This window comes from Phyllopteryx taeniolatus, chromosome 7, assembly GCF_024500385.1.
Source record: "Phyllopteryx taeniolatus isolate TA_2022b chromosome 7, UOR_Ptae_1.2, whole genome shotgun sequence".
Classification (NCBI taxonomy): Eukaryota; Metazoa; Chordata; class Actinopteri; order Syngnathiformes; family Syngnathidae; genus Phyllopteryx; species Phyllopteryx taeniolatus.
Genome location: NC_084508.1, coordinates 18986287 through 19010997, shown reverse-complemented (window position 1 = coordinate 19010997; position 24711 = coordinate 18986287). Strand labels below are relative to the sequence as shown.

Here is a 24711-nt window from a genome sequence, read left to right as displayed (position 1 = left end):
AGCCTTAGCTAACGGTAACTCCTAGGATTGTGCTCTCTTTGTTTATTTATTTACAGTGCTCAACATAAATGAGTACAAGCCCTTTGAAAAGAAAGCTATTTACCCTTTTCTCAAAGAGAAAAACGTCCAGAATTTAAATATTATGATTAGACTCAAACACATTTTTGCATTATTGCAATATTATTATTATTATTATTATTATTTTAAATGTGTTTGTGCTAGGGGTGTAATGGGATTTGTATTTGTCCCAAACCGTTACGGTATGGACGTCACATTTCGGTGCATGCAGTCACATGACGAATATGCCTGATTTCATTGCAGAATCTGCACTCTAAACCAGGTGGCGGTAGTGCACCTTAAACAGTTTGACAACGGCCATTAAACAAAACATAAGAAGAAGAAAAAGTTTGCATCACTGCAAACTCAAATGACAGACAGCAGCTAAAAGACCCACTGGCTTTATTCAAATCAGCTGTGTGGGAAGATTTCAGGTTTCCTGTGGAGAACAACAGTGATGGCGTTCGAGTGGTGGATCGAACAAGGACAATGTGTTGCGGTTGTTTGATAGGTGTGTGGCATGTTCATGGAAACACGTCAAACACGGCATCATCCAGATAGGCCAGTTACCAAGCCAGAAAAAAGAAAACGTCCACCAACTTATCCACAATGTTCACCATTGCCTTTTATCTCCGGTAGTTCTAAATGTTCTATTACTAACACTTAGACTACTGTCTGCTGAACATAAATGAAAACCAGAATTATGCACGACAAATTATTGTATTTAAAAGATACTCCTTGACAACAGAGCTCCTAAACTGGGTATATACTTTTATTTTGCAATTTGTTTAATAGTTCTATAGACAATATATTTTAGTTAGCAATATATTAATACTGATATGTTTCCTTATTTGTTCAAATGTGGTACCTAAGTGCTTTTTAGTGAATGATTACACTGTTTACTGAAAATTTGTGAGGGAAAGAATGTACATAATACATGGACATGGGCAGTCAAATAAGATTCAATACAAAATCTATAGCAAACAAATCTTCATTTATAGAAGATAATAATAATCAGTTTTGAGTTGTGTGGTGTTTCTGTACCTGGTGTTTGGAAGTTTATTCGTCTCATTTCCACAGGGTCGGTAGGATGGTGTGGTGTGATGTCTGCGTTGTTCAGCAGACATTTTGTGCGTGGTTCTGACTCCTTTCTCTTGCGACTAGATAGTGAGAAAAACAGGAGAAAAAGGAATATTGTACAACAAAGAACTTAAAACTGCTTTGCAAAAACCATCTCTAAGCCCACTAATGAGCTTGGAAAAAAATTCTACAAAAATGCTTGAAAACTTGAGTGAAAGCAAATAAAGAGCTGAGAAGCAAATAATGTGCACATATTTGAGTGTAATATCTCCTTCGGTCACACTAATTAAAGGCATCTGCTCTGCTGAGGCAGTCTACCTGTATATTGCCTTTCCACTGTCAAATGTGATAGAATTCAGCTGAGCCTTACCTGTCAGGTTTGCTGTTTCCAGAGAAAGCAATAGGAGTCAAATAAATACATAAAGATGGTGAAAATACACAGGGTAAAGAGGGAGGGGAAAGCCGACGACAGATAACTCAATAGTGGGCAGTTTTGAGATTCACAAGGTCGCTGCTGGACCCGCAAAAATTGCAAGATAAAACTCATTTGCACGATTTTTACATATATGTGTGTGTGTATGCGTGTCATGTAAGTCTGTGCTTTATCTTGTGCCTATGTAGCAGTGTGAACATGTGTGTATGTGTGTGTGTGTGCGTGTGTGTCTGTCTGTGTGTCTGTGTGTGAGATCAGAGTGTGGCTACAGATGGAGGAGGGTAAAGTCAGGGCCAAGGGCAGAGACGGGAAGCACTATTCACCAGGGAGCGAATGGAAGAGCAGGGGAGACGGGAGAGTGAGCGGGAGAGAAAGAGACGAGAGAAAAAAGACAGAGATTCAAGGAGAGATGTTACTCTCCATAACCACCAAGGCAGAGGTAAGGCAAAGTCAGATAGGGATAATCTGACAGTAGTACTATGTAGTTGGATTGTTCATAGTAGCCTTCTTCAGGTAATGCAGGATTCTGCCCTGCACTTACACAATGCTTTGTTGGAGCTCCCACACACTAAAGGGGAAAGTGTCCAAATATCTGTTGCATGTTGTCAAAAGTACCAGAAGCTTAGTAACAACAGGTAGACCCTATGTGGACAAAAGTCTTTGGACACACCATAGATATAAGACTGGATCTTAATCATCACTGAAACATTTTGGAATAATGGTATAACTTCATAATATGGGTAACATTACCCATAATATTTAGTTTAACACATTTTGTGTAACATTCCGAAGACTAGAAAAAAAGATATTATTTATACGCACACAGTGGACATAAAAAGTCTACAAAAGACTTACACACCCCTGTTTAAATGCCAGATTTTTGTGATTTAAACTAATTAACTCAAGATAGATAATAGTGTGGACACCCTCTTATCTGGAAATCTCAAATTGTAATATGGCTGTGTTCAGCATTAACCAATCAAATGAAAACATGTTAGATGGAAATCTGCACACAACTGCCACCATTTAAAGTGCTGCTGATGAACCCCAAATAAAGTTCAGATGTTGTAGTAGGGGCGACACGGTGGCTGGGGTACACTTTGCGGCCATTCGTTTTTCTTTCTGATGTAGGAAAACAAAAAAATGGGAAATGACCCAATTTTCGTTTTTTATTTTGATGTATCTAAACGTACATCGGGAAACGAGGCGTATCGTCAGCGCATTCCATGTGGCTTCTACGGGAATGACGACCTCCCAAATATGGCCGTCACGTAGACACGTGGTTAGCCAGGCTCTGGTGTATCTCGTGTTCATATCTATAGCAGGCCCAGTTGATATCATGAGCTTGTACATCTATTTCAAATCCTCTTTTCTCCGGACTTCTGAACATGGCTTTAGACGGACGGATGTGCCAACTTGATCGTGGAGATAAAAACCAACGGCATAACCTTTGGTGAAATCGCTACAGGCTTTCAGAGAGAAATGTCCGAAGTTGGATGTCAGAGTAAGAAGCAGCAAAAGATCTGCCGGGTCAAGGCACAGCCGCATATAGAATTATGGTCGTATTTTATTTCCTGACTTGTATTAAAGAAACATAATAGAACATCAGATAAAGGCTCGTTTTGCATTACAAAACAAGGCACGGTGGAGAACTGGTTAGCACATCTGCCTCACAGTTCTAAGGACCGGGGTTCAAATCCTGGCCTCACCTGTGCGAAGTTTGCATGTTCTCCCCGTGCCTGCGTGGGTTTTCTCCGGGTTCTCCGGTTTCCTCCCACATCTCAAAAACATGCATGGTAAGTTGATTGAAGACTCTAAATTGCCCATAGGTGTGAATGTGAGTGCGAATGGTTGTTTGTTTATATGTGCCCTGCGATTGGCTGGCGACCAGTTTAGGGTGTACCCCATCTCTCGCCCGAAGGTAGCTGGGATAGGCTCCAGCACGCTCGTGACCCTAGAGAGGATAAGCGGTAAAGAAAATGGATGGATGGACATCAAAACAAAAACAAAAACAAAAATAGGGTCGTTTCCCGTTTTTTGTTTTCCTACATGAGAAGGAAAATTTAATGGCACGGACCGGCTGACCTTCCTGTGTAGAGTTTTCATGTTTTCCCCGTGCCTGCTTGGGTTTTCTCCCGGTACTCTATTAATTGAAGACTCAAAATCATCCACAGCTGTGAATGTGAATGGTTGTTTGTCTATATGTGCCCTACGACAAGCTTGGCACCAGTGCAGGGTATACCTTGCCTCTCGCCTCAAGTTAGCTGGAATAGGCTCCAGCATACCCACGACCCAAGTGAGGGAAAGCGGATGGTTGTTGTAGTAGGCATTTCCTGACGTATTTGAAGCCAAAACATTTCTCGTTTGACAATAATAAATCATACTGTTGTCTATTAAACATACAGTATTAAAGATATTTTATGTGGAACTTAATATAATGTGTATGTTAGTGTATGCCATAATTGCTTATACTGAAAAAACAACTATTGGCAGTGGGATGAACTTTGCAAGTCTTTAGAACTGGTTATTAATAGCTTAAAAAAATGCTCATAATTTAATCAATAACCTAAAGAATTTATAAACCTTTAATAAGGGTATTGTAAATACAGTAGGTGATAGACATCAAATATAAAGTTGGGGACCCTTTTCTGTTCTTCTATGACTGTGCACCAAAGTAAAGGTCTTTCAATGCCTATTTGGATGAGTTTGGTGTGGTAGAACATGCAGCCCTGACCTCAACCTTATCAATCACCTTTGAGATGAGTTATAGCAGAGAGGCCCTCTTGTCCAACTCTATATTTTCTTAAAATATTACTTCACGTCATTGAAACAGCCAAGTACATATTTATGTCCACATAGTGTATCAACATTATAATTTAAAGAGGAATTAACCAAGTTCCAGTAATGTTAATTAAGCAATTAATTTCAAGTTGTTCAAAATAATAATTTTTGTAACCTTTTACAGTTCACTTTCTGAAATCTAGAAATTCAGTTTTATTATATTTCATTTCAGTCATATCTGCAACATAACCTTTGACATCTCAAAGAATCTCGTCTTGTCTCCTTTCTCTGACCCCTCACTTTTCAGGACTTTAACAAGACATACTTTTCATATTTGCATGCAACCATGCTGTCAGCGCTTGGGGCAGCATGCATCCATTAATATACAACCCCAATTCCAATGAAGTTGGGATGTTATGTTAAACATAAATAAAAACAGAATACAATGATTTGCAAATCATGTTCGACCTATATTTAATTGAATACACTACAAAGACAAGATATTTAACGTTCACTAATAAACTTTATTGTTTTTAGCTTAGCTTAATAATACTTAACTTAGAATTTTATGTGGCAGCACGGTGTAGACTCGTTAGAGCGTCTGCCTCACAGTTCTGAGGACCGGGGTTCAATCCACGGCCCCACCTGTGTGGAGTTTGCATGTTCTCCCCGTGCCTGCGTGGGTTTTCTCCGGGCACTCCGGTTTCCTCCCACATCCCAAAAACATGCATGGTAGGTTGAGTGATGACTCTAAATTGGCCGTAGGTGTGAATGTGAGTGCGAAAGGTTGTTTGTTTGTATGTGCCCTGCGATTGGCTGGCAACCAGTTCAGGGTGTACCCCGCCTCCTGCCCGATGATAGCTGGGATAGGCTCCAGCATGCCCGCGACATGAGAAGTGGCTCAGAAAATGGATGGATGGATGGATGGATGGATAGAATTTTATGGCTGCAACACGTTCCAAAAAAGCTGGGTCAGGGTCATGTTTACCACTGTGTTACATCACCTTTTCTTTTAACAACATTCAATAAACGTTTGGGAACAGAGGACACTAATAGTTGAAGATTTGTAGGTGGAATTCTTTCCCATTCTTGCTTGATGTACAGCTTCAGCTGTTCAACAGTCCGGGGTCTCCGTTGTCGTATTTTACGCTTCATAATGCGCCAAACATTTTCAATGGGAGACAGGTCTGGACTGGAGGCAGGCCAGTGTAGTACCGGCACTCTTTTAGCCACGCTGTTGTAACAGGTGCAGAATGTGGTTTGGCATTGTTTTGCTGAAATAAGCAGGGGCGTCCATGAAAAAGACGTTGCTTGGATGGCAGCATATGTTTTTCCAAAACCTGTATGTACCTTTCAGCATTAATGGTGCCTTCACAGATGTGTATGTTACCAATGCCATTGGCACTAACACAGCCCCATACAATCACAGATGCTGGCTTTTTAACGTTGTGTCCATAACAGTCCGTATGGTTCTTTTCCTCTTTGGCCCGGAGGACACGACATCCACAATTTCCAAAAACAATTTGAAATGTGGACTCGTCAGACCACAGAACACTTTTCCACTTGGCATCAGTCCATTTTAGATGAGCTCGGGCCCAGAGAAGCTGGCTGTGTTTCTGGGTGTTGTTGATAAATGGCTTTTGCTTTGCATAGTAGAGTTTCAAGTTGCACTTACGGATGTAGCGCCGAACTGTATTTACTGACATTGGTTTTCTGAAGTGTTCCTGAGCCCATGTGGTGATATCCTTTACACATTGATGTCGGTTTTTGACCTTCTGAGGGATCGAAGGTCACGGGCATTCAATGTTGGTTTTCGGCCTTGCTGCTTACATGCAGTGATTTCTCCAGATTCTCTGAACCTTTTGATGATATTATGGATCGTAGATGATGAAATCTCTAAATTCCTTGCAATTGTACGTTGAGGAACATTGTCCTTAAACTGTTCGACTATTTTCTCACGCACTTGTTCACAAAGAGGTGAACCTCGCCTCATCTTTGCTTGTGAATGACTGAGCAATTCAGGGAAGCTCCTTTTATACCCAATCATGGCACCGACCTGTTCCCAATTAGCCTGTTCACTTGTGGAATGTTCCAAACAGGTCTTTGTTGAGCATTCCTCAACTTTCTCAGTCTTTTTTGGAACGTGTTGCAGCCATAAAATTCCAAGTTAATGATTATTTGCTAAAAACAATAAAGTTGATCAGTTTGAACATTAAATATCTTGTCTTTGTAGTGTATTCAATTAAATATCTGTTGAACATGATTTACAAATCATTGTATTCTGTTTTTATTTATGTTCAACACAACGTCCCAACTTCATTGGAATTGTACAATAAACCCCTCTTTCAACATGCATCATTGAGGTCCCAGTAGTAGATTCTCCAATAACACAGCAAATAACTGGTTCAACATTAAATAATGAAAAGACTGATTGATTTTTGCTGGCTAAGCAAGAAAGGCCCCAAGTTCCTAAAATTTTCACTTAGATTCACTTTTGCGAATCACAGATGTGTCTCTAGCATCAGTGATGCTCTCTATGTTTGAATTACTCTAACACTGTTGGGGAAAAATGATATATAATAGTTTTCACTTCCAAATGTCCAGAACAAATTGTTTTCCGTCTTTGACATGCTGTGTCTATTTGAGGTTGAATGTATGTTTTGACTGAAAAAGCAAAACTAAAACTGCCAACTAAAAACTAGCAAAACTAAAACTGCCAACTTACTTTTTATACAGGAGGATTGCGATGACAATGCAGATGATGAAAACCACGGCCAGGACTGGGCCCACCACCCAAATCAGCCCATCACCGCCAGTTTCTATTGGCTGTGGGTCATCCACTTGCTCAGGAGTCAACACTGTGTCAGTGTATGGACTTGTTGCAAACATTTTCTGAGCAGAAACACAGACCAAAATTATTATTATTCAACTGCTGAAATAACTGCAAATGTACCAAGACTTGCAAAGAACGACAAGTGCTGAAAGGGTTGAAAGGAGAAAACTCACGCCGGCAGTAGTGTTAAGCTCTGCCATGAGGAAGAAGACATACTCCTGGCCAGGTTCAAGAGCCTTGTTCTCACAGCTGCTCTGCCGATGGTCGGAGCCCACAGTGAAGCTGGAGGGAAGTTGCCGGAAGCAGGCAGTGATGTAAGGCTTCCACTGGTCCAACTGGCCCAGCTGACGACGTGACCGGCGCTTGGGGGTCACCTCCCGCAACAGCTAATTGATGCAAAGGGTTTTGGGTCATTTTTGTGTGTATTTTACATACTGTATTTGCATTCAGATCGAATGTGTTTTAATGCTGAGTAATACAGTTTTAAGCTACCGTAATTTCTCTTGTACAATGCGCTTTTGTTCCCCCCAAAAAATTGTCAAATGTCAATAGTGCGCATTATACATACTAGGTATAGGGGAAAATGGAAATTTTTTTTTCACATTTTTAAAATGTATGCCGCCATCTAGAGGTTATGAAAAAGGTGTACACTTTCATTCTAATTGCCATTGCCACCCCAAAGTTATGAAAAAGGTGTAGCCTACACTTTCATTCCAATATGACAGGTACGTATGATATATGTACAGTTATGCTCATAAATTTAAATTCTCTGGCAGAATTTGTGATATATTGTTTGTTTGTTTGTTTGTTGTTGTTTTTTTTTTAATACGACTGATGACTGAACAACAACCATAATTAATTTCTTTATGGTTATGTTATGTTCAATGATAATGCTTTTCTGAAATGCTTGACAGTTTAATTTAAATCCTATTAAAATAAAATTACATTTGTTTCACCTGGCCCTTCATGTTTTCTTAAAAGAATTGTACGCATCTTACAAAATTCTAATCAAACATATGAGCACAACTGTGTTTTCTCATTTACCAAATAAAATTAGGGTTGTGAATTTAAAAATAAGAGCAAGTAAAAAATAAAGTATTACGTGTTCAAATAAAAGTGCTTTACTTCAGAATAATTATTTTGGGAAAAAAACAAGATAAAATAAAATAACAAAATACAGATAACACTTGATGTTTGATCATATGGGTACAAGCAAAATCATGCATTGTAAAAATGCATTATACATAGGTAGAAGGGTTTTCCAGAATTTTGAGGTCAACTTTGGGGATGCGTATTATACATGGGTGCGCATTATACACGAGAAATTACAGTAAATATTTTTACTAACAAGCGGCACAGTTTGCATGTTCTCCCCGTGCCTGCGAGGGTTTTCTCCAGATACTTTGGTTTTCTCCCACATCCCAAAAACATGCATGGTAGATTAATTGAAGACTCTAAATTGAATGTGAGTGCGAATGGTAGTTTGTCTATATGTGCCCTGCGATTGGCTGGTGACCAGTTCAGGGTGTACCCCGCTTCTCGCCCAGAGTCAGCTGGGATAGGCTCCAGCACGCCCACGACCCTAGTGAGGATAAGCGGTATGGAAAATGGATGGATGGATTTTTACTAGCTTTCAAGTTACTGTATGGCACAGCATATGAAGCAAAAGAAAATAGCTTAGGTATCTGCTGAAGCCTAATAAAAAGGTAAAGAAATAGATCGTGGAAATTTGTTAAAATGAATCAGGCCATATGGAGTAAGGAAGAAAATAATGAAATTGGCTGAGAGCTGTGGTTATCCCACTATTCTCTCTCAGCAGCCAGAACACAGTTCCTTATATGCTCTATTTTGGCTGCAAATAGACCTATGACTGTCAGGGGAAAACAGAAAGAGGTAATAAATCGTAAAGCACCTGTATCAGATAAAAGAGAGGTCATATTCAGATTTGATCATCAAAAAGATGGGGAATTCATGAAAATAGGAATTGAAACAAGAGATCTAAACAAACATATTCTCTCGGTGTAACGTTTTCTGTGGGTAGGCTTGTGTATCTTTGAGTACCAGATTGTAATTAACTGAATTAAAGAAAATAAATTGGAATGACATATGTAACTGCACACAAAGATGGAAATGGGCCTAAGCGCTGGGAATGAATGTAATTCCAAATCCAATACGCCTGGGTGCTGTTGATCTGGGACTCAAGGTGACCTTGAGCTATGGTCAGAGTAGAAGATGAGTTTAATTCTCTCTTCTGCATGCTTCAGAGGAAACATTAGCATAGCTGAGATTTTAGCCGATGGTGTCCACAATACAGTTACAGCAAAACAGGCAGATACTGTTGCTGATGGTTATACGTTGGTTATGTCCATAGAATCTTCTAAAGTTAACGTGGAAACATATTTTTGCTCATATTATTAATTTCTCTATAATGATCTGGTATTTACATAAAACTATACAGAACTATAACTAGTCATTCCAATCAATTAACGCTGTTTAGCAGTAACTCATTGTGCACTCTGTTCATTCTGACTGCAACCTTTTCAAAATCCTACCTCTTCCATGTCCATCTCATCAGGAGTCTTGAGATTTTTGACAGTCCCCGTGGTTCTCTTCAATGGCACCACAACCACATAGAAAGCCCTTACAAAAACAAAAACACTGCATTACATCACGAAAAAAATATACTGACTTTCTATTAAAACGCTGAATGTTGATGAAGACAAAATGCAAGTGAAAATCCCATGTGTTTCAGACCAAAAGAAATATATTCCAGTCATTTCAGATAACAGCAACATCACACATATCAAGAGTATCGTGAGAGTTAAAAGACCTCAGAAAAATACTTTGAAATTCAAACAATTTAACCCTACAAAATTTCGTACCATTTTTTTTTTTACCTAAAAATCACTACATGTAAGAGTCCTTTCATTTAACCACTTATCCTGTTCAGCGCAGGCTATCCAAGCCCATTTTGTGACTTCAAAAAATATTTTTATGCTAGAAAAAAAAAAATACTGTTTTTTAATACTGTACATAGTTTTCAATGTACAATGATAATTTTATGTCATTATAATGTACAGTATTAAATTATACTGTTTTCATTACTATTATATTATTGCTGCTTGGTTGGGAGATATGACAGTGCTCTAATGCCTTACGGTAAGGGATGCATTATACATTTTGCAGGGTTATAGCTAAGTGACTCCAGTTTCAAGGCGAGATCATTTATTTTAGCAAGTTATACGCACTTGACATCCTTGCTATTGACTGGTGGGAAGGACATGGTGAGAATATTGTTAGGCTCTGCGTAGATGTCTAGCTTCGGTTTCTTGACTAGAATCAGGGGTGCAGTCCTGGCCACAACACGGTGTCTCGGCCCACCATCCATGCTTTCTTGGCAGGTCACTCTGAAGTCATAGGTGGTATTGTGCCTCAGCCCAGTAACAATGACCTTTAGCTTCCTTGCATCGACGTCCATCTTCTGTCCGTTGTATTCAATCTAGGATTCAAACACATAGTTCAGAATTGGACACAATTCCAAGCACCCAACTTTTCAGGTACAGTTTGGAGACGGCCATTTTCTAGAAAGTAGGTTAGTTTCCAAAAGCTTACCGTGCATTTGTATGCGGATCTGCTTTCAGAAAACTTCCATGCAAGGACCACTGTGGTCTTGGTAGCCCACTTGATGGTAAAATTCTTTGGAACATCTGTTTTGGTTGGCAAATGGAAAAATGAATATATTCAGTGGACTGAACACAGCACCAAAACGAGAAAAAAAAAACTTTGGTTAAAGCAATAAGAGAAAAATAGTTCCTCTGCAACGTTCCTCTGGTTGGAGAGTGCGATTCGGTGAGCTGTTACTGGCTGTGAGAAGGGCAACGCCATTGGTTAAGACACACAGCACGGAAGACTCATGGAAGACAAACCCATGAAGCACAAAGGTGCGCCCACTGGCTAGCTATCATCTGTAGTGCCAACCGACCCCACCAAAGTCTTTTCATTTTTAATCTATGTTGATGATGAAAAACTGACAAAAGCGATCCCAATACTAAGTATTTCTATAACTCCACTGATCTGTGGTTGGCACTACTGACATGCTGCCGCGTGAACATAGAGACAGACTCAAAACACAGCATGCCTTTGCAGTGCAATTGGGGGATACCATGCCACAAGCTGTCCCGTAAAGGGACAGGGAAAGTGGGTAGAAGAATTACAGAGGAAAACAAAACAAAGAGGGTTAGAAAGGGCGCCATATCTTAAAACAACCTTAAAACCAAAGTAAGAAACCAAGACCAGTTTTCTGTTTACTTATCAAAAGGTCCAACACTCATTGTGACTGGGTTTGCCTTAAAGCCATACCTTGATTCAAAACTGGGGGTGTGAGATGGCGTTAGTCTAAGTGTGGCTGGAAAGGGGCTGCAAAGACAACTTGAGGAGTGTCTGACCGTACAGCACTTACCTTGGATTTTTACGTTGCTCTCCTTTCTTTCTCAAGGACTGACTATGACTTACTGACTCTGGTTTTACCTTTTTTGAGTTAGTGAAATGAGTATCCGAGGAACATTTTAATATTACTATTTGCTTTCTTGAGGAAGAGTGCAGGTGAAAGAAAGGGGTGTGGTAGTTTTTCGTGTTCTTGCAAAAACTCCCAACCACCTTGTAAGTGGGTTGGGACAGAAACAGGCAAGCCCTACCTGTTGGATCATAGGCCACTGTCCGATACTGGATAGGTGGGCTGTAGGGCCCAGGACCTACAATGGTGTGTGCACGAATTTTCACATCGTATGCTGAGTTTGGTTTGAGGCTGTTGAGCACGTAGCTGGACAGGTTGGGAGGCAAGTGGAGCTCCTGCGGTGATGCTCCAGAACCAGCTTCCTTATAGGCTAAAGTGTACTCTGTGATTACACCGTTCCTTTCTGCCAGCACTGGTGGTAACCAGGACAGCTGCACTGAGCAACACGTCACATTAGAACCTTCATTCATTTGGGGATATCCCCCTGGTGTATTCTCTGGTACACAGAGTTCCACAACAGCTTCCTCCCCAAAGCCCCCTCTGCTTTTGGCAGAGAGTTTAAATAGGTAGGTGGCCCCCCGGTGAACGTTGCCCAAGGAGTATTGCCGTTCTTGGGGCGAAAACTCTAGTGTAGCCAAAGGTGATAAATCTTTACGACCAAACTGGAGCCTGTAACCTTGGAGGTCCATTCCATTTTTCAGGTCTGGTGGGTCCCAGTGAACCAGAGCAGATGTTTCTGACTCCTGGGTCACTGTCAAAATGGGTCGACCAGGTACTGTAGACAAAAAAAAAGACAAAGCTTAATTCCCTTTGACTATTATATGAATAGGCGGAGTTTAGCCTTTGCTATCTAAACATTGCTTCGCTCACCAAATCGTCATGTCCTCCACGAGGTACTGAAAAACTTTGTGCAAGTAGACAATTATACTGCTTCTTTACTATATCACTATGATTTAGTTATTTTGCTGATGCTCAAAATCCTATCAAAGTTTAATTACCCATGGCAAGAATATGCACTCAAGGTGTAAAATTATGTTTAAGGTACAGTCGTGGTTGTATGAAACTAAAGATCTTATTATCATTTCATGAGACAGAAGTTGTGCTGTACTGCAAAGTATAAATATAAAAGTTACAGAAGCCTATTTTGTTCATACTCGGCCAGTTGTATCCTCCTGTTTCCCCTCCGACACACTGCCAATTATCACTAATAACTGGTGAGAGTAACAATCGCTATTTTGCCATGCCTGTGCATTTGCTCATGCACAAGCAAGCGTACAGTGTTCAGTACAGTGCGCTCACACTATTCAAACAATTAAGACTTCAGGCGTCAAGTGTGATAGACATGGGCACCAAGTTGGTCCAGTTTTGGAGCGCGAATGCATGACATACACCTCACCATATCAATTATTTTCAGGAGTTATCAGGATAGATGCCTTCAGTTCCAAAACTGCCACCAAATGTTTTTGAGAGGTAGGTGTGGCTGAGCACCATTTCTCAGTAAAGATTCTATCATCACTTAATCAAAAGCTCCCTCAAGTCTCAAAAACAAAAAATGGCTTGCAATCACACAACTCAATCTCAGTCGTTTGTTAGAGTCCAGAGACCTAATGGATGAAAAACGGGTAAAACGGTGAAATGGAATCTATGCAGGAATTAAAATGTAAATGGTTACGTATTATCTGGTGTGTATTAAAAAACAATATAGTATCTTTAAAAAAAGGTTATATTAATCAGGGACAAATATGGATACATTTGCCGTCCTTTTTGCATAAAGGGTTATGTCACTATTCCACCAGTGTACTGTTACACCATTACTGAGGAATTTGGTGATTTGGAGACACTATCAAGACTTTGAGCTTTTGTTGAAGTGGCTGCATATGGTATCAATGCAAATTCAATCATTCAAAGTAAACAGAACATCAGCCTCCTGTTCATGTTAATCATTTCCGTTTGCTAATGGTCTACATTCTGCTGGACCAAGATAAAGATGATGTCTGATGATGAGCTTTGCCAGTAATGGAATGGTGGGGGGTGGAGTGTGTTGGAAGCGCGAAATGCCTCTAATACGACCTCTCTTCATACTAAAGCTCAGCTTGATGTCATTAAAAAAACACTGCCTTCATGCTCACGCCTAATCAAGGAAATGAAATCAGATATTGTGCTGAAAGTGATGGCTAAGTGTGTGTGTGCTGTGTATGTGTGTATTTAAAATTCTATGCTTCACTTCTGACCAAATGTTCTATCTGTGTAGATTCTCAGTCATCCAGGTCATGCTAATCTGCAAAGGTTGTATCGAGGCAATTGGACTTGTTCTGTTTGTTGAAGACTTTTCATCTTTATTCCATGAGGCTCCTTCAGTTCTAAACTTTTAGGTGTGGGGTTTTCCTATTTTTGCCTCGGTGGGTTTGACCTCTCAGCTGGTAATCAATAGGGTGTTGGGTGTCCAACATGGTTAGTGAAACGACCGTCGTGCATACTAATCAGTCGTTCACCGTTCAGTCGTCCTTGTGGCAAACTAGCTTGTTAGGTCCTCTGTTAAAATGAGACAATCTTTGAAGGGAAGGTGTCAGGACATTGTTATATGCAGACAGATGTATAGATCAGTGACTCCCAACCTGGGGGCCTTAGCACACGAGTGTGCCGTAACAAATAACCTGGGATGCCACGGGAAATGACCCGATTTCACCTAATTTATTCAAAGGTTATTATTTATTAATTACACATCTATGTTCATCTATCAATGCGAGCGACATATAGTGACAGTTAAAACAATTAAAGACTTTCATTTGATGGCAGAAAGTACATTAAATTGGTGTATCCACCTGTTGTCATGCATACAACAGAATAAGCCATGGCTCATTACCAAAAGACCTCCAATGGAAATGCATACAATTATATATAAACAAAATAATATTCTGGTGCTTTATAATTATAAATATAATCATCTAGATTTTGTGGAATTTCGGTAAAATGTATGCTCTTGAGGGTTTAAGTCTGGACATTTACTTTGCCAGGCTTTAGACTGTTTCACACAGCACTTAAGTTTTGCTTGTGTTTACCACCAGGCCAGAGCACAGGACGGCGCAAGGATGACGGCAGCCCAGCTCAGGCATGACATTTTTGGTGTTGCTTGCTAGCTACCGAACAGGGAGTAGCCTGGTGCCTTTTCCCGCTGATATGGACCTATAGTTGTTCCAACGCAAAGTCCTGGCTTTGCTTATAAAGAGGATAAGGTCATACAAGTGAAGCATGTGCGGCTATGCTATATTTTATTTTAGATATTTTAGATTTAGATTTTATTTTAGAAAAATTGCTAAAATTTCTATTTTTTATATACAGGAAGTCCTCAAGTTACGACGTACTCGACCTACAACGTTTCGACTTTACGAAGCTCGTGCCTCGTCCGCCATTTTGTCCCAGCACCATAGTGTTTCTGCATAGCTAGTGCATAGTGCTTGTCTGTGTTTGTGCGCCGGGAGCATCTTTGCCTTTTTTCACACTCTCAGCAGTAATGGTAAGTACAGCATCTTATTTTTTTATTTTAATGGATTTTAGTTTCTTTTTACAAAGTGTTAACCTTTCCTGCTACGGTCACCTGACCATGGTCGGGAGACGCAGGGGTTATCTCCCTTCTCTCGTTGCATAGCTGAGCTGGGTGGCGGCAACAATAAAGGCACGAAGCAGCAATTTCCTGCTTTAATGGCTTTATTAGCTCCTCTGCACACACTTGCTACGGTACACAGTCGCACTGGCGTGCACTCCGTCCTCCTTCACAGTCCCGCCGGACGACGCCTGCGCAGTCCCGTCTCACTCACACATCGACGCACATGCCCACACACACTGAGCTTGATGTCACAATCACGTGGGACAATGCCCGTAACAGAAGTATTTCGCCGTAAATTTCGACTTTAACGGTGAAATCCGACTTACGCGGAAATTCGTGTTACGTCGCCAGAGTAGGAACGGAAATCGTTCGTAAATCGAGGACTTCCTGTATGTTGAAATCACACGTTTCTACCACTGGTATATTCAACGTGGTGGAGCTCTCGGTCTATTGCTGAGCCATCTTCACCAAGTCACGGTCATTTGTCTTTAATTTATCATTTCCTCCTTTTTCTCCACAGTGTTTAATGTACTACTCCCCCCAAATCCCTTGCTCTTGTCACTTTAAAATCACTCCACCACAGCCTTTCCTATTGGATTCACCATGGTGTTGTCATAGTATGCTGCCATCTAAATATATTTTTTTTTCAATTAGGGCGCGGTTTCAGTTGCCACACCACAGTGTTTCATCATCACGGCGCGGCAAAACATAACCAGTGATTGGATTGGATGACAGTCCACTGGGCTAAGCTAAGTGAATGCGTAAAAAGGCCTTTACACATGCAGTATCCCTAATGTGGTGTCACACTTGACATGAAGGCACCAATGATTGTTTTTTTGGTGGGTATATCACCTGCTATATATAACTACTATTCGGCTATATTTAAAATTATGATTATACAGTATTGCATTTTTTCAAAAATGAATAATAGCCTATTCACAGGTTTGTCTATATCAGTCACATTACATTACACTTGGGATTATGATTATGTTAATCAAGAATAAATAAATACATTAATTATTTGCTTGATTAATTAATAATACGGATTTAAAGAATGGTGGAGGTCTTTCTCATACATTTAGTATCAACTTTGGTTGTGAATTAAGTTATTAGGGTAAAAGGTTGTAATGCAATAACTTTGGTGAGTTCCCTCTAAAGGGTTAACATTGGCCTTCTAAATGTGTTATATTTTTTTATTTTTTTTTAAATTATGAAAGGGTTTCGCTGATGTGTGATAGTGTGTTTAGCTGTATGAGCGGTGTACAGTGTTACAGTGTTTTTAAGAGAGAGACCAAGACAATCTTTGGGGATGAAAAAAGAGGAGTGATGAAGGTGACACAGGACAAAGAGCAATCTGCCCCGAAGACAAATACTGGAGGCAGGAATAAATATTTGTTTGTGAGCGTGTGTGCGTTGATGTCTGTGTGAGTGTGTGTGTACACGTGTGCGCGTGTATGATGTCCATGAATAATTCTGGGGTTCTTAAGACCTTGATTGTCCCTTGGTGCTCATCGATCTACTCCCTCTTCCGATGTCCCCTGCTCTCCACAATGCCCAACTCCCCCCAATAATCATCTACAATCCTAGACCCCGTGCCTCCACTCCTCTGCATCCAATTCAGGTTCTACTCTCTGGTTCAATCCCTATTTGTGGGTTTCCTTGCACGTTTCCCATCAGGCCACTGTATTAACAGCCTGCTGCTGACATTCACTCAGCCTGACTGAGAAAGTAGGGATCATGTTTCCCTCCCATTTCCAACCTCTTTTACGATCGCTAGGTGAACACACTCACTTTAACATATACATACAGACTCATTGCCACCGTGCTCGTATGAAGTTGTACATATACAACATGCATATTTCAGCCCTCTGCGCACCCTGCAGCTAAAGCTAAATTTTCCAGAGGACCATCCTTGAAACAAATAACCGCCACAGACATGAGGCTATATCTGTGGACAGATATAAATTACAGGTACAGGGTATTAGATATTTCTTAACCTGAACCTTGAAAAGGTCAAGACAAATCCATCACTTTGCTATCTTGATCTGCTCTTAATTTAAGGTTTCCTATGCAGAAGATCATGTGGCTAGGCTTCATGGATGAATTTAATTTGTAATGCAAGAAATGTCAAGGATAGAAAATTGCACTGCATTACATACAGTATAGCATATTTTGAGCTCTTGCTTTAGGAAGGAAAGTGATAAAGGTAAATGGAAGACAGCGGTTAACACAAAAGGGGGGAAAAAATTCTGTTTGAGAACAGGACCTAATATTGTCATGTAATTCAACAGGCTTCTTAACATCATCTCCATCTAAGAAGAATGGAAGTTTTAAACCACTATATTGTATACATTGTTGCTGGTGTGCAGGGCTGATGAGAGGGATGCAAACTCTGAATGCAAATTATTTTATCATGTTGATGCTATTAACTGGAACACAAATATTCAGGAAGTTACAAAAGATGCAATGAGTTAACTGGGGCTTGCATTTCAAGATTGCTTCCTGCAACCCGTATTGGAGTGGCCACACCCTTTCCCGTTCAAACTCACACTTACTGTACATGCATCTTAAAACATCCATTTATATTGTGCAAAAACAGAATTGGAACAGAGATTGGGTGTTAGCAAGCTTTCAAGATGCTACGAGAGTTCTTTTAAAACTTATGAAAAAGATTCATCATGAAATCTGGCCTAAAGTTACCAATGACTCACACATAATGTTGGTGGCCATTTTCTTTGATAGTGGAAATTCACACACTTATACCTGAGAATGTAACTATGTTCAGAATTAACCAAATTACATTCCTGCTTACAGTAAATGGGAGTCAACACATTTCTGCCACCATTTAAAGTGCCTCTGATTAACCCCAAATTACTGGTCGATCTATGTTCCTACACACACCTATGGTCACGAGCTGTGGGTCGTGACCGAAAGGACAAGATCCCGGATACAAGCGGCCGAAATGAGTTTCCTCCGCGGGGTGTAAAGCTACTGCCCCCGCGACCTGACCTCGGATAAGCGATGTAAAATGGATGGATGGATGGATGGATGGATGGATAAAGTACAGATGTTCTGGTAGGATTTTTTTCCTGACATTTATTTGCTTTCTAGCAGAAGTCTAAAGATTTTGGAACTGTTCATAATCCACTCCATTTTGACAAAGGCCCCATTTCCACCTGAAGAAAAACAGCCCCACTGAACTGCTGCCACTAATATGCTTCACTGTAGGTATGTTGTTCTTTTAGTAATGTGTTGTGTTTTCACCAAACATAACTTTTGGCGGTATGGCTAAAATGTGGCGGCACGGTGGATGACTGGTTAGAGCGTCTGCCTCACAGTTCTGAGGACCTGGGTGTGGCCTATGTGGAGTTTGCATGTTCTCCCCGTGCCTGCATGGGTTTTCTCCAGCCACTCCGGTTTTCTCCCACATTCCTAAAACATGCATGGTAGTTTAATTAAAGACTCTAAATTGCCCGTAGGTGTGAATGTGAGTGCGGATGGTTCTTTGTTTGTATGTGCCCTGCGATTGGCTGGCAACCAGTTCAGGGTGTACCCCGGCTCCTGCCCGAAGATAGCTGGGATAGGCTCCATCCCCCCGTGACCCTTGTGAGGATAAGTGGCTCAGAAAATGGATGGATGGCTACAACGTTCTACCTTGGTTTCAACAGACGATAACACATTTCTCACGTTTGGGAAATTTCAAAGGTGTTTTTGCAAAATGTAGTCAGGCTTTGAGTTTTTTTTTGTTTTTGTGTGTAAAAGAATATATTGTGTAGACCTACGAAGAAAACGGGAGATTGTTGTGACATGCACTAAACTAGTATTACCGTAAATTCCTGAGCTCCTTCAATGTTGCTGTCGGCCTCTTGGCAGCCTCTCTGTCCAGTTTTCTTCAGTTCTTGGTAATGTCACTGTTGTGCCATATTTTCTCCACTTGAAGATGACTGTGTTCACTGTGTTCCATGGTATATTCAAATTCTTTCGTACTTCTGACTGACACTTTTGAACAAAGTGATCTCTCTGATCCTGTGGAGGCTCTCTATGGACCATGGCTTGTGCTGTAAGATGTGACTACAAAATGTCAGGAAAAGCCAACAACATCTTTATGATAACCTTTATTTTGGGGTTTATCAGTGGCACTTTAAATGATGCCAAGTGTGTCCTGACTCCAATTTAACATGAGTTTTTGGCAGGCTGTGACCTTTTTCAGGTGGCAGCTGGCTCCTGCGTTGTGCCCTGTTGGTGCCTGTGGTCCCCATGCTCTCCGGGTGTCCGGTACCCATGGCGCTCCCTTTGGGACTGCCCGAGGTGCTTCAGTTGGGTTGAGGGACTTCCCTTCCTCAATGTGCTAGCTTAGCAACTCCGTACACCAGTTGACTAACATGCATGTGATATGGTGTTCAGTCACTAATACGTTCCCTAGACACGCTATAGGCTTTAATTATTTGTGCTGGGACCACTAATAACAACACAGGTTATATGAAGATATCAACTCACAGGTTCTTATTGGTGTTTAGACACTATAAAAAGCATCCCACTATACCACTCATCAGTAGCGCTGCCTTGGTCATTTCCCACACCCTGTTCTGTCCTCCCCTTTTCTGTCCTCTCTCATTTTAGTTGTTGCTTGTCCTCACCTGGTGTCCCCCGCCCATCCACAAATAAGGACACAATTTGACTGTTGTAATGTTACTCGTTATGTCTATCTAGACTGTCAAACTATTGCTCTGATGTGGTTTGCACCCCTTTTCCCCTTGTCTGTTCTGTCCCTCTGTCTGTCCCCTGAGCCATTTTCTGTCCAGCTACATTTTCAATAAACACCAGAATAATAAAAAAAAAATAAGCAGAGGGAGTATTTCAAACTCCCCTGTTGCACATCAAAACAGTTCCAGCACAAAATGCCTACAGATCCACCATTCTGCATAGTTAAAAAAATAAAAATAAATACAAGTTTGAATGTGATTAGTTGATTATGAACACAGCCTCATCCCCAATTATAAGAGGGTGTGCACACTTGCACAACCACATTAATTATTTTTAATTCCCCATCCCATCAAAGGGGAAAAAGGGTTTTGAGATGATTATTATTATTTTTTTTAATATCAAAAACTTGGCTTTCGAACAAGTGTTTGTATGGTTTATATCCACTACATCACGTCATGCTTTAAGGTCCACTTTTAGAATTGATTCCATCGATGCTTGGCTAAATTTGGTTTTGTTTACTTTTTATGTTTATTTTTCATTTTTAATTCTACTACATCTAGAATTATATAATGGTAAATTACCCAAGTACTAGCATATACTGCAACAATAAAATGCTCCAAATAGGATGGGATACGTATGGGGCATACTTGTGAAAATGGTTAAAGCTAGTCTCGTTTAAATTTTTGACCCCTGGCATCAACAATATTTTACACTTCAATCCCCTTGAGGGAAAGATATCATGTTTAGACTGGCCCTAACAGGATAGTGACACCACTCACAGTGTCATAATCTCCTGGCACTTGTAACACCTGACACCTGCCAGGAACTGTGGTGCCACGTTTGGGCTTGTGCCTGTGTTACCATAGCATTGATTTAAAGGAGACATGCATTTTATTTTCACAATTTAAAACCAAGGTGTCTTAATAACAAGTCTGTGGCATACTTTCCTCAAAAATGGCAAGGATCAAGCTTGATCAAACATCAAGACATATTTTAACAGCATAATTCTTGCCATGGTGAGATCAACTCATTTCAGGGGCAGATCTTTTTCATGCAGTTAGACAATCAGGGATTGGTGGCATAAATTTTTCCCGATCGAAATACAACCCACCAAAGTGGTTAGTGGGAGTGGCGGTGCTACCCGCCACTGCTGAAATTCACCCACATTTGACGAGTTGGCGGGTGTTAATGTCAAGCCCTGGAGACAGTCCTTAGGACAGCCTATCTGTCATTGGTGGAAAAAACCTGGTGTGGGTGTGGTTATAATGTTAATTAGTTGTTGTCAATTCGTTGCTGTTATGAAAGACTTGGGCAAAAGAGCAGACCGGCTCGCTGACAGACACATTTTCAGTAATAGGGAGATAACGAAAGATAACCAACTATGTGTATACAATTATTAACAACAATTTTCCATATGTCCACTTTAAAGTCCCTGTAAACTGAAAACAAAAATGTCATAAATTTAACATCCTACAGATAAGAGTGTTGTTAACAAGCCTGCCAAATTTGAAAGAATTAAACAATTGCCAAGTATATGACATTAGCCTTCAAAATTGTGAAAAATTGAGACATTCTCTGAGCACTGTGACGCTGAGGGTGTGTTCGCTGAATGCACTGAAAACATGACCTGCTAAACTTTCAGCTGTCAATCAAATACGTTTGAACTTCCAGCATTTGCCTTCACATCCCGTTGTTTGAGGAGCGAAACTATATCCGTTTAAACAAACCTCAGAAGACAGTAGAAGATGACACCATGAACATGCAGTACAACTCAAAACCATGCAACAACCACAATGTATCTGACCAGCCAGCCTCTAATTTTGTATTTTAAAAAAAATTATTTTTATGAAACTGTATGTTTCATTAAAGTTTTTCAACTAAAGATAGTCCAAAAATAAAGTCTTGTCAAATGAAACCACTAACTGCCTTTTAAGTGCCATTGTATCTATGAGAGAAAAACTCCATAAAAATTGAGGAATCCATTAATATTTTTACCTACATTATTACAAATCGAATGGTCTCAATACTGTGACTCATGTCCTGGATACACCCCCCGCAAATTTTTTTTAAAATAAAATACAATGTAAAAAAAATGTAAAAAACTCTGTTACTGACAACTAGGAATTCAATCGTAGTTTCACTGACCTGCACCTTTGGTCACCACCAGTTTAGGTTTGCTCCGTGCTCCATCACCTTTGGTTGTGTATGCTGCCACGGTGATGGAGTAAGTGGTGTCTGGCTTGAGCCCTCCAATAACCATCTCCTAGAGAAAAAAATGAAGACAGAGGAGGAAAATATATATATTTTTTAAGTTTCTGACCTTTTCACCTAACTTTGTTCACATCATATTGATTGATTGTGTCCTGGTTACATTAAGTGTTACATATCCCGTGGGTATTTGGGAAACGATACATTCTGCAAATACCTTACAGTTTCCAATATGGTAGAAGGATATTAGATGTGTAAATTGAAAGTACCCCATATCCCTTTAGAAATACATCCATCCATCCATTTTCTGAGCCGCTTATCCTCACAAGGGTCACGGGAGTGCTGGAGCTTATTCCAGCTATCATCGGGCAGGAGGCGGGGTACACCCTGAACTGGTTGCCAGCCAATCGCAGGGCACATACAAACAAACAATCATTCGCACTCACATTCAGATCTACGGAGCAATTTTAGAGTCGTCAATTAACCTACCATGCATGTTTTTGTGATGTGGGAGGAAACCGGAGTGCCCGGAGAAAACCCACGCAGGCACGGGGAGAACATGAAAACTCCACACAGGCGGGGCCGGGGATTGAATCCCGGTCTTCAGAACTGTGAGGCAGACGCTCTAACCAGTCGCCCACCGTCCCGCCTTTAGCAATACACTGGTCAAAAATTTAACTTTGAAATAAATGCATTCGAAGTACTGTACATCATAACTGTTCACTAGGAGTTTTTAAATCAACCATTGTTTCGTTTAGCTTCTTTGAAAGAGAGCCATCCGATCAATTCTTATGAATCTTTCAAGATAGCAGGATTGAAAGAATGCAGAATGAGCTTTTTAATAGGCTACCTGGCAGACAGATGGGGGAGGTCAATAAAAGTAAATGAGCTATAAGCACTATGTTGCAATTTAGATGGTATTCACAAAATGCAGAGGAATCAAGGTTCGTAGGGTATTTATTTTTATTTTTTTAATTAAATAATTAAACTGATGCTTTTGTGTTAAAAGGATCATGCATGCATGTTCGGCGAACTACTGTTTCCAAATTTCTGCCCAAAATGAAGAGAAAATAAAGAAGGGACCATTGTTGTTTTCAAGTATCATTAAGTAAACAACACAAGAGCACAAGACAATACATTTCAAGAACACACAGCAAGTATCATTCCAGGCAGAATGGCCAGTGGATAGTACATCAGCTATTGACATGAGTGTTTTTCCACAGTGGTCTAAAGACATAAAGTACCCACTTTAAATTCTGAGTTACCATCCAAATGTATAAAGGATTGAAGTATTTTTTTATTATTATTTTTTTTTAAATCATGTCCGACTGATGCAATAGCCACTGTTTCCCAACTTCACAAAGCACTCAAGTGGAACTTTGTACTCACATATTCAGCTGTATCGTCCGTTTCCCACTAACAACCCCCGCCAAAGAGGAGAGTAAGGGAGCGATTGCAACAATTTTTTTTTAAAGGAGAGAGCAGAAAGGGAAGAAATAGGATTGTGAGAGATGGTGGCATTCAAGATTTGGGTGCAGAAGGCTGGAATCAGAAGTAGGTCACTGTTTTTGTGATGCCACAAGAAAAAAAAAAAGATGAGAAAAAGTCTGCCTGCAGGGTGTGATGATATTTAACAATGTTATTCTGGTGTTAAATCATCAATACAGAAAAATCCAGAAGCATCATGAGAGGGTTTCAAGGCTTTTATAATGAGGTCATTGCAACAAAAGTGTACAATTTTGTCTGGACTATTTTTTTTTTTGTAGGGCTGTTGGTCTTACACTGTAATTGAAGTTGTTCAAAGTCATTCTAGTTGGGATTTATGTGAAAACTTAAGTGTATACTTAGTGCTCCATCTCATTCATGTAACGAACAGATCTTTATTTATTCCATAATTATATAGCATAGCTTAGAGCTATTCTTTTCTTTGTTTTCCTCTTTTGTTTCCATTTGGCTGATTGCTACTGCACAGATTTCATTTTGGTAGGTTTGATTTGTGTAAAATAACGTAATGTAAAAGTTTGTAAAATAATAAAGAAAAAAATCATCTGTAGCTGCCATGGACAACTGATTAATGGTGATTTTTTTGAATTTCAATTACAGTATTTCCATCCCAGACTACAACAATCAGCAGTTTCTTTTTGTCCTTGCTTTTGATACAAGTGCAACAATAATTTTACTGCAGATCTGGCTATGAACAAAGGGTCCAGACATTCCCAACAAAAGCCATGAAAGAAATGTTGCAGAGAAAGATGAATGAAGCTTTTGAGTACAGTTTTTGTTATAGGAAGATGGAATTCAGAATATTGCAGTAATACAAAATGAAATCTAAGCGGGAAGAGCATCCAAATGATTTCCCTAACTCCAGCAGTATTTGCACGGTTGCTTTGTTGACCTAGATACACAATTTGTAATGTGTGGGTAAAAATGGGTGTTACTTGTCACTATTATGGAGTCAGTGGAAATGTGTTGTTTGAACAATGATTGGAAAATACTGT

General features: G+C 40.1%; 1 protein-coding gene across 12 annotated transcripts in view; it reads right to left on the bottom strand.

Moving 5' to 3' along the window:
• Positions 1-24711, bottom strand: part of ptprsa (protein tyrosine phosphatase receptor type Sa) — a 295610-nt gene that overhangs the window by 44217 nt on the left and 226682 nt on the right. For 5 of the 12 annotated variants that reach the window (XM_061778242.1, XM_061778230.1, XM_061778232.1 and 2 more), the window contains 10 exons: positions 23603-23629; positions 22151-22268; positions 11879-12472; positions 10797-10891; positions 10433-10683; positions 9737-9824; positions 7358-7570; positions 7077-7243; positions 1508-1519; positions 1102-1217 (listed from right to left, as the gene is read on the bottom strand). In XM_061778242.1, coding sequence (XP_061634226.1) covers positions 1102-1217; positions 1508-1519; positions 7077-7243; positions 7358-7570; positions 9737-9824; positions 10433-10683; positions 10797-10891; positions 11879-12472; positions 22151-22268; positions 23603-23629 — 1681 coding nt within the window. The remainder of the gene's footprint in view (positions 1-1101; positions 1218-1507; positions 1520-7076; positions 7244-7357; positions 7571-9736; positions 9825-10432; positions 10684-10796; positions 10892-11878; positions 12473-22150; positions 22269-23602; positions 23630-24711) is intronic. The other 7 variants (XM_061778234.1, XM_061778233.1, XM_061778237.1 and 4 more) reach the window with 7 other exon arrangements.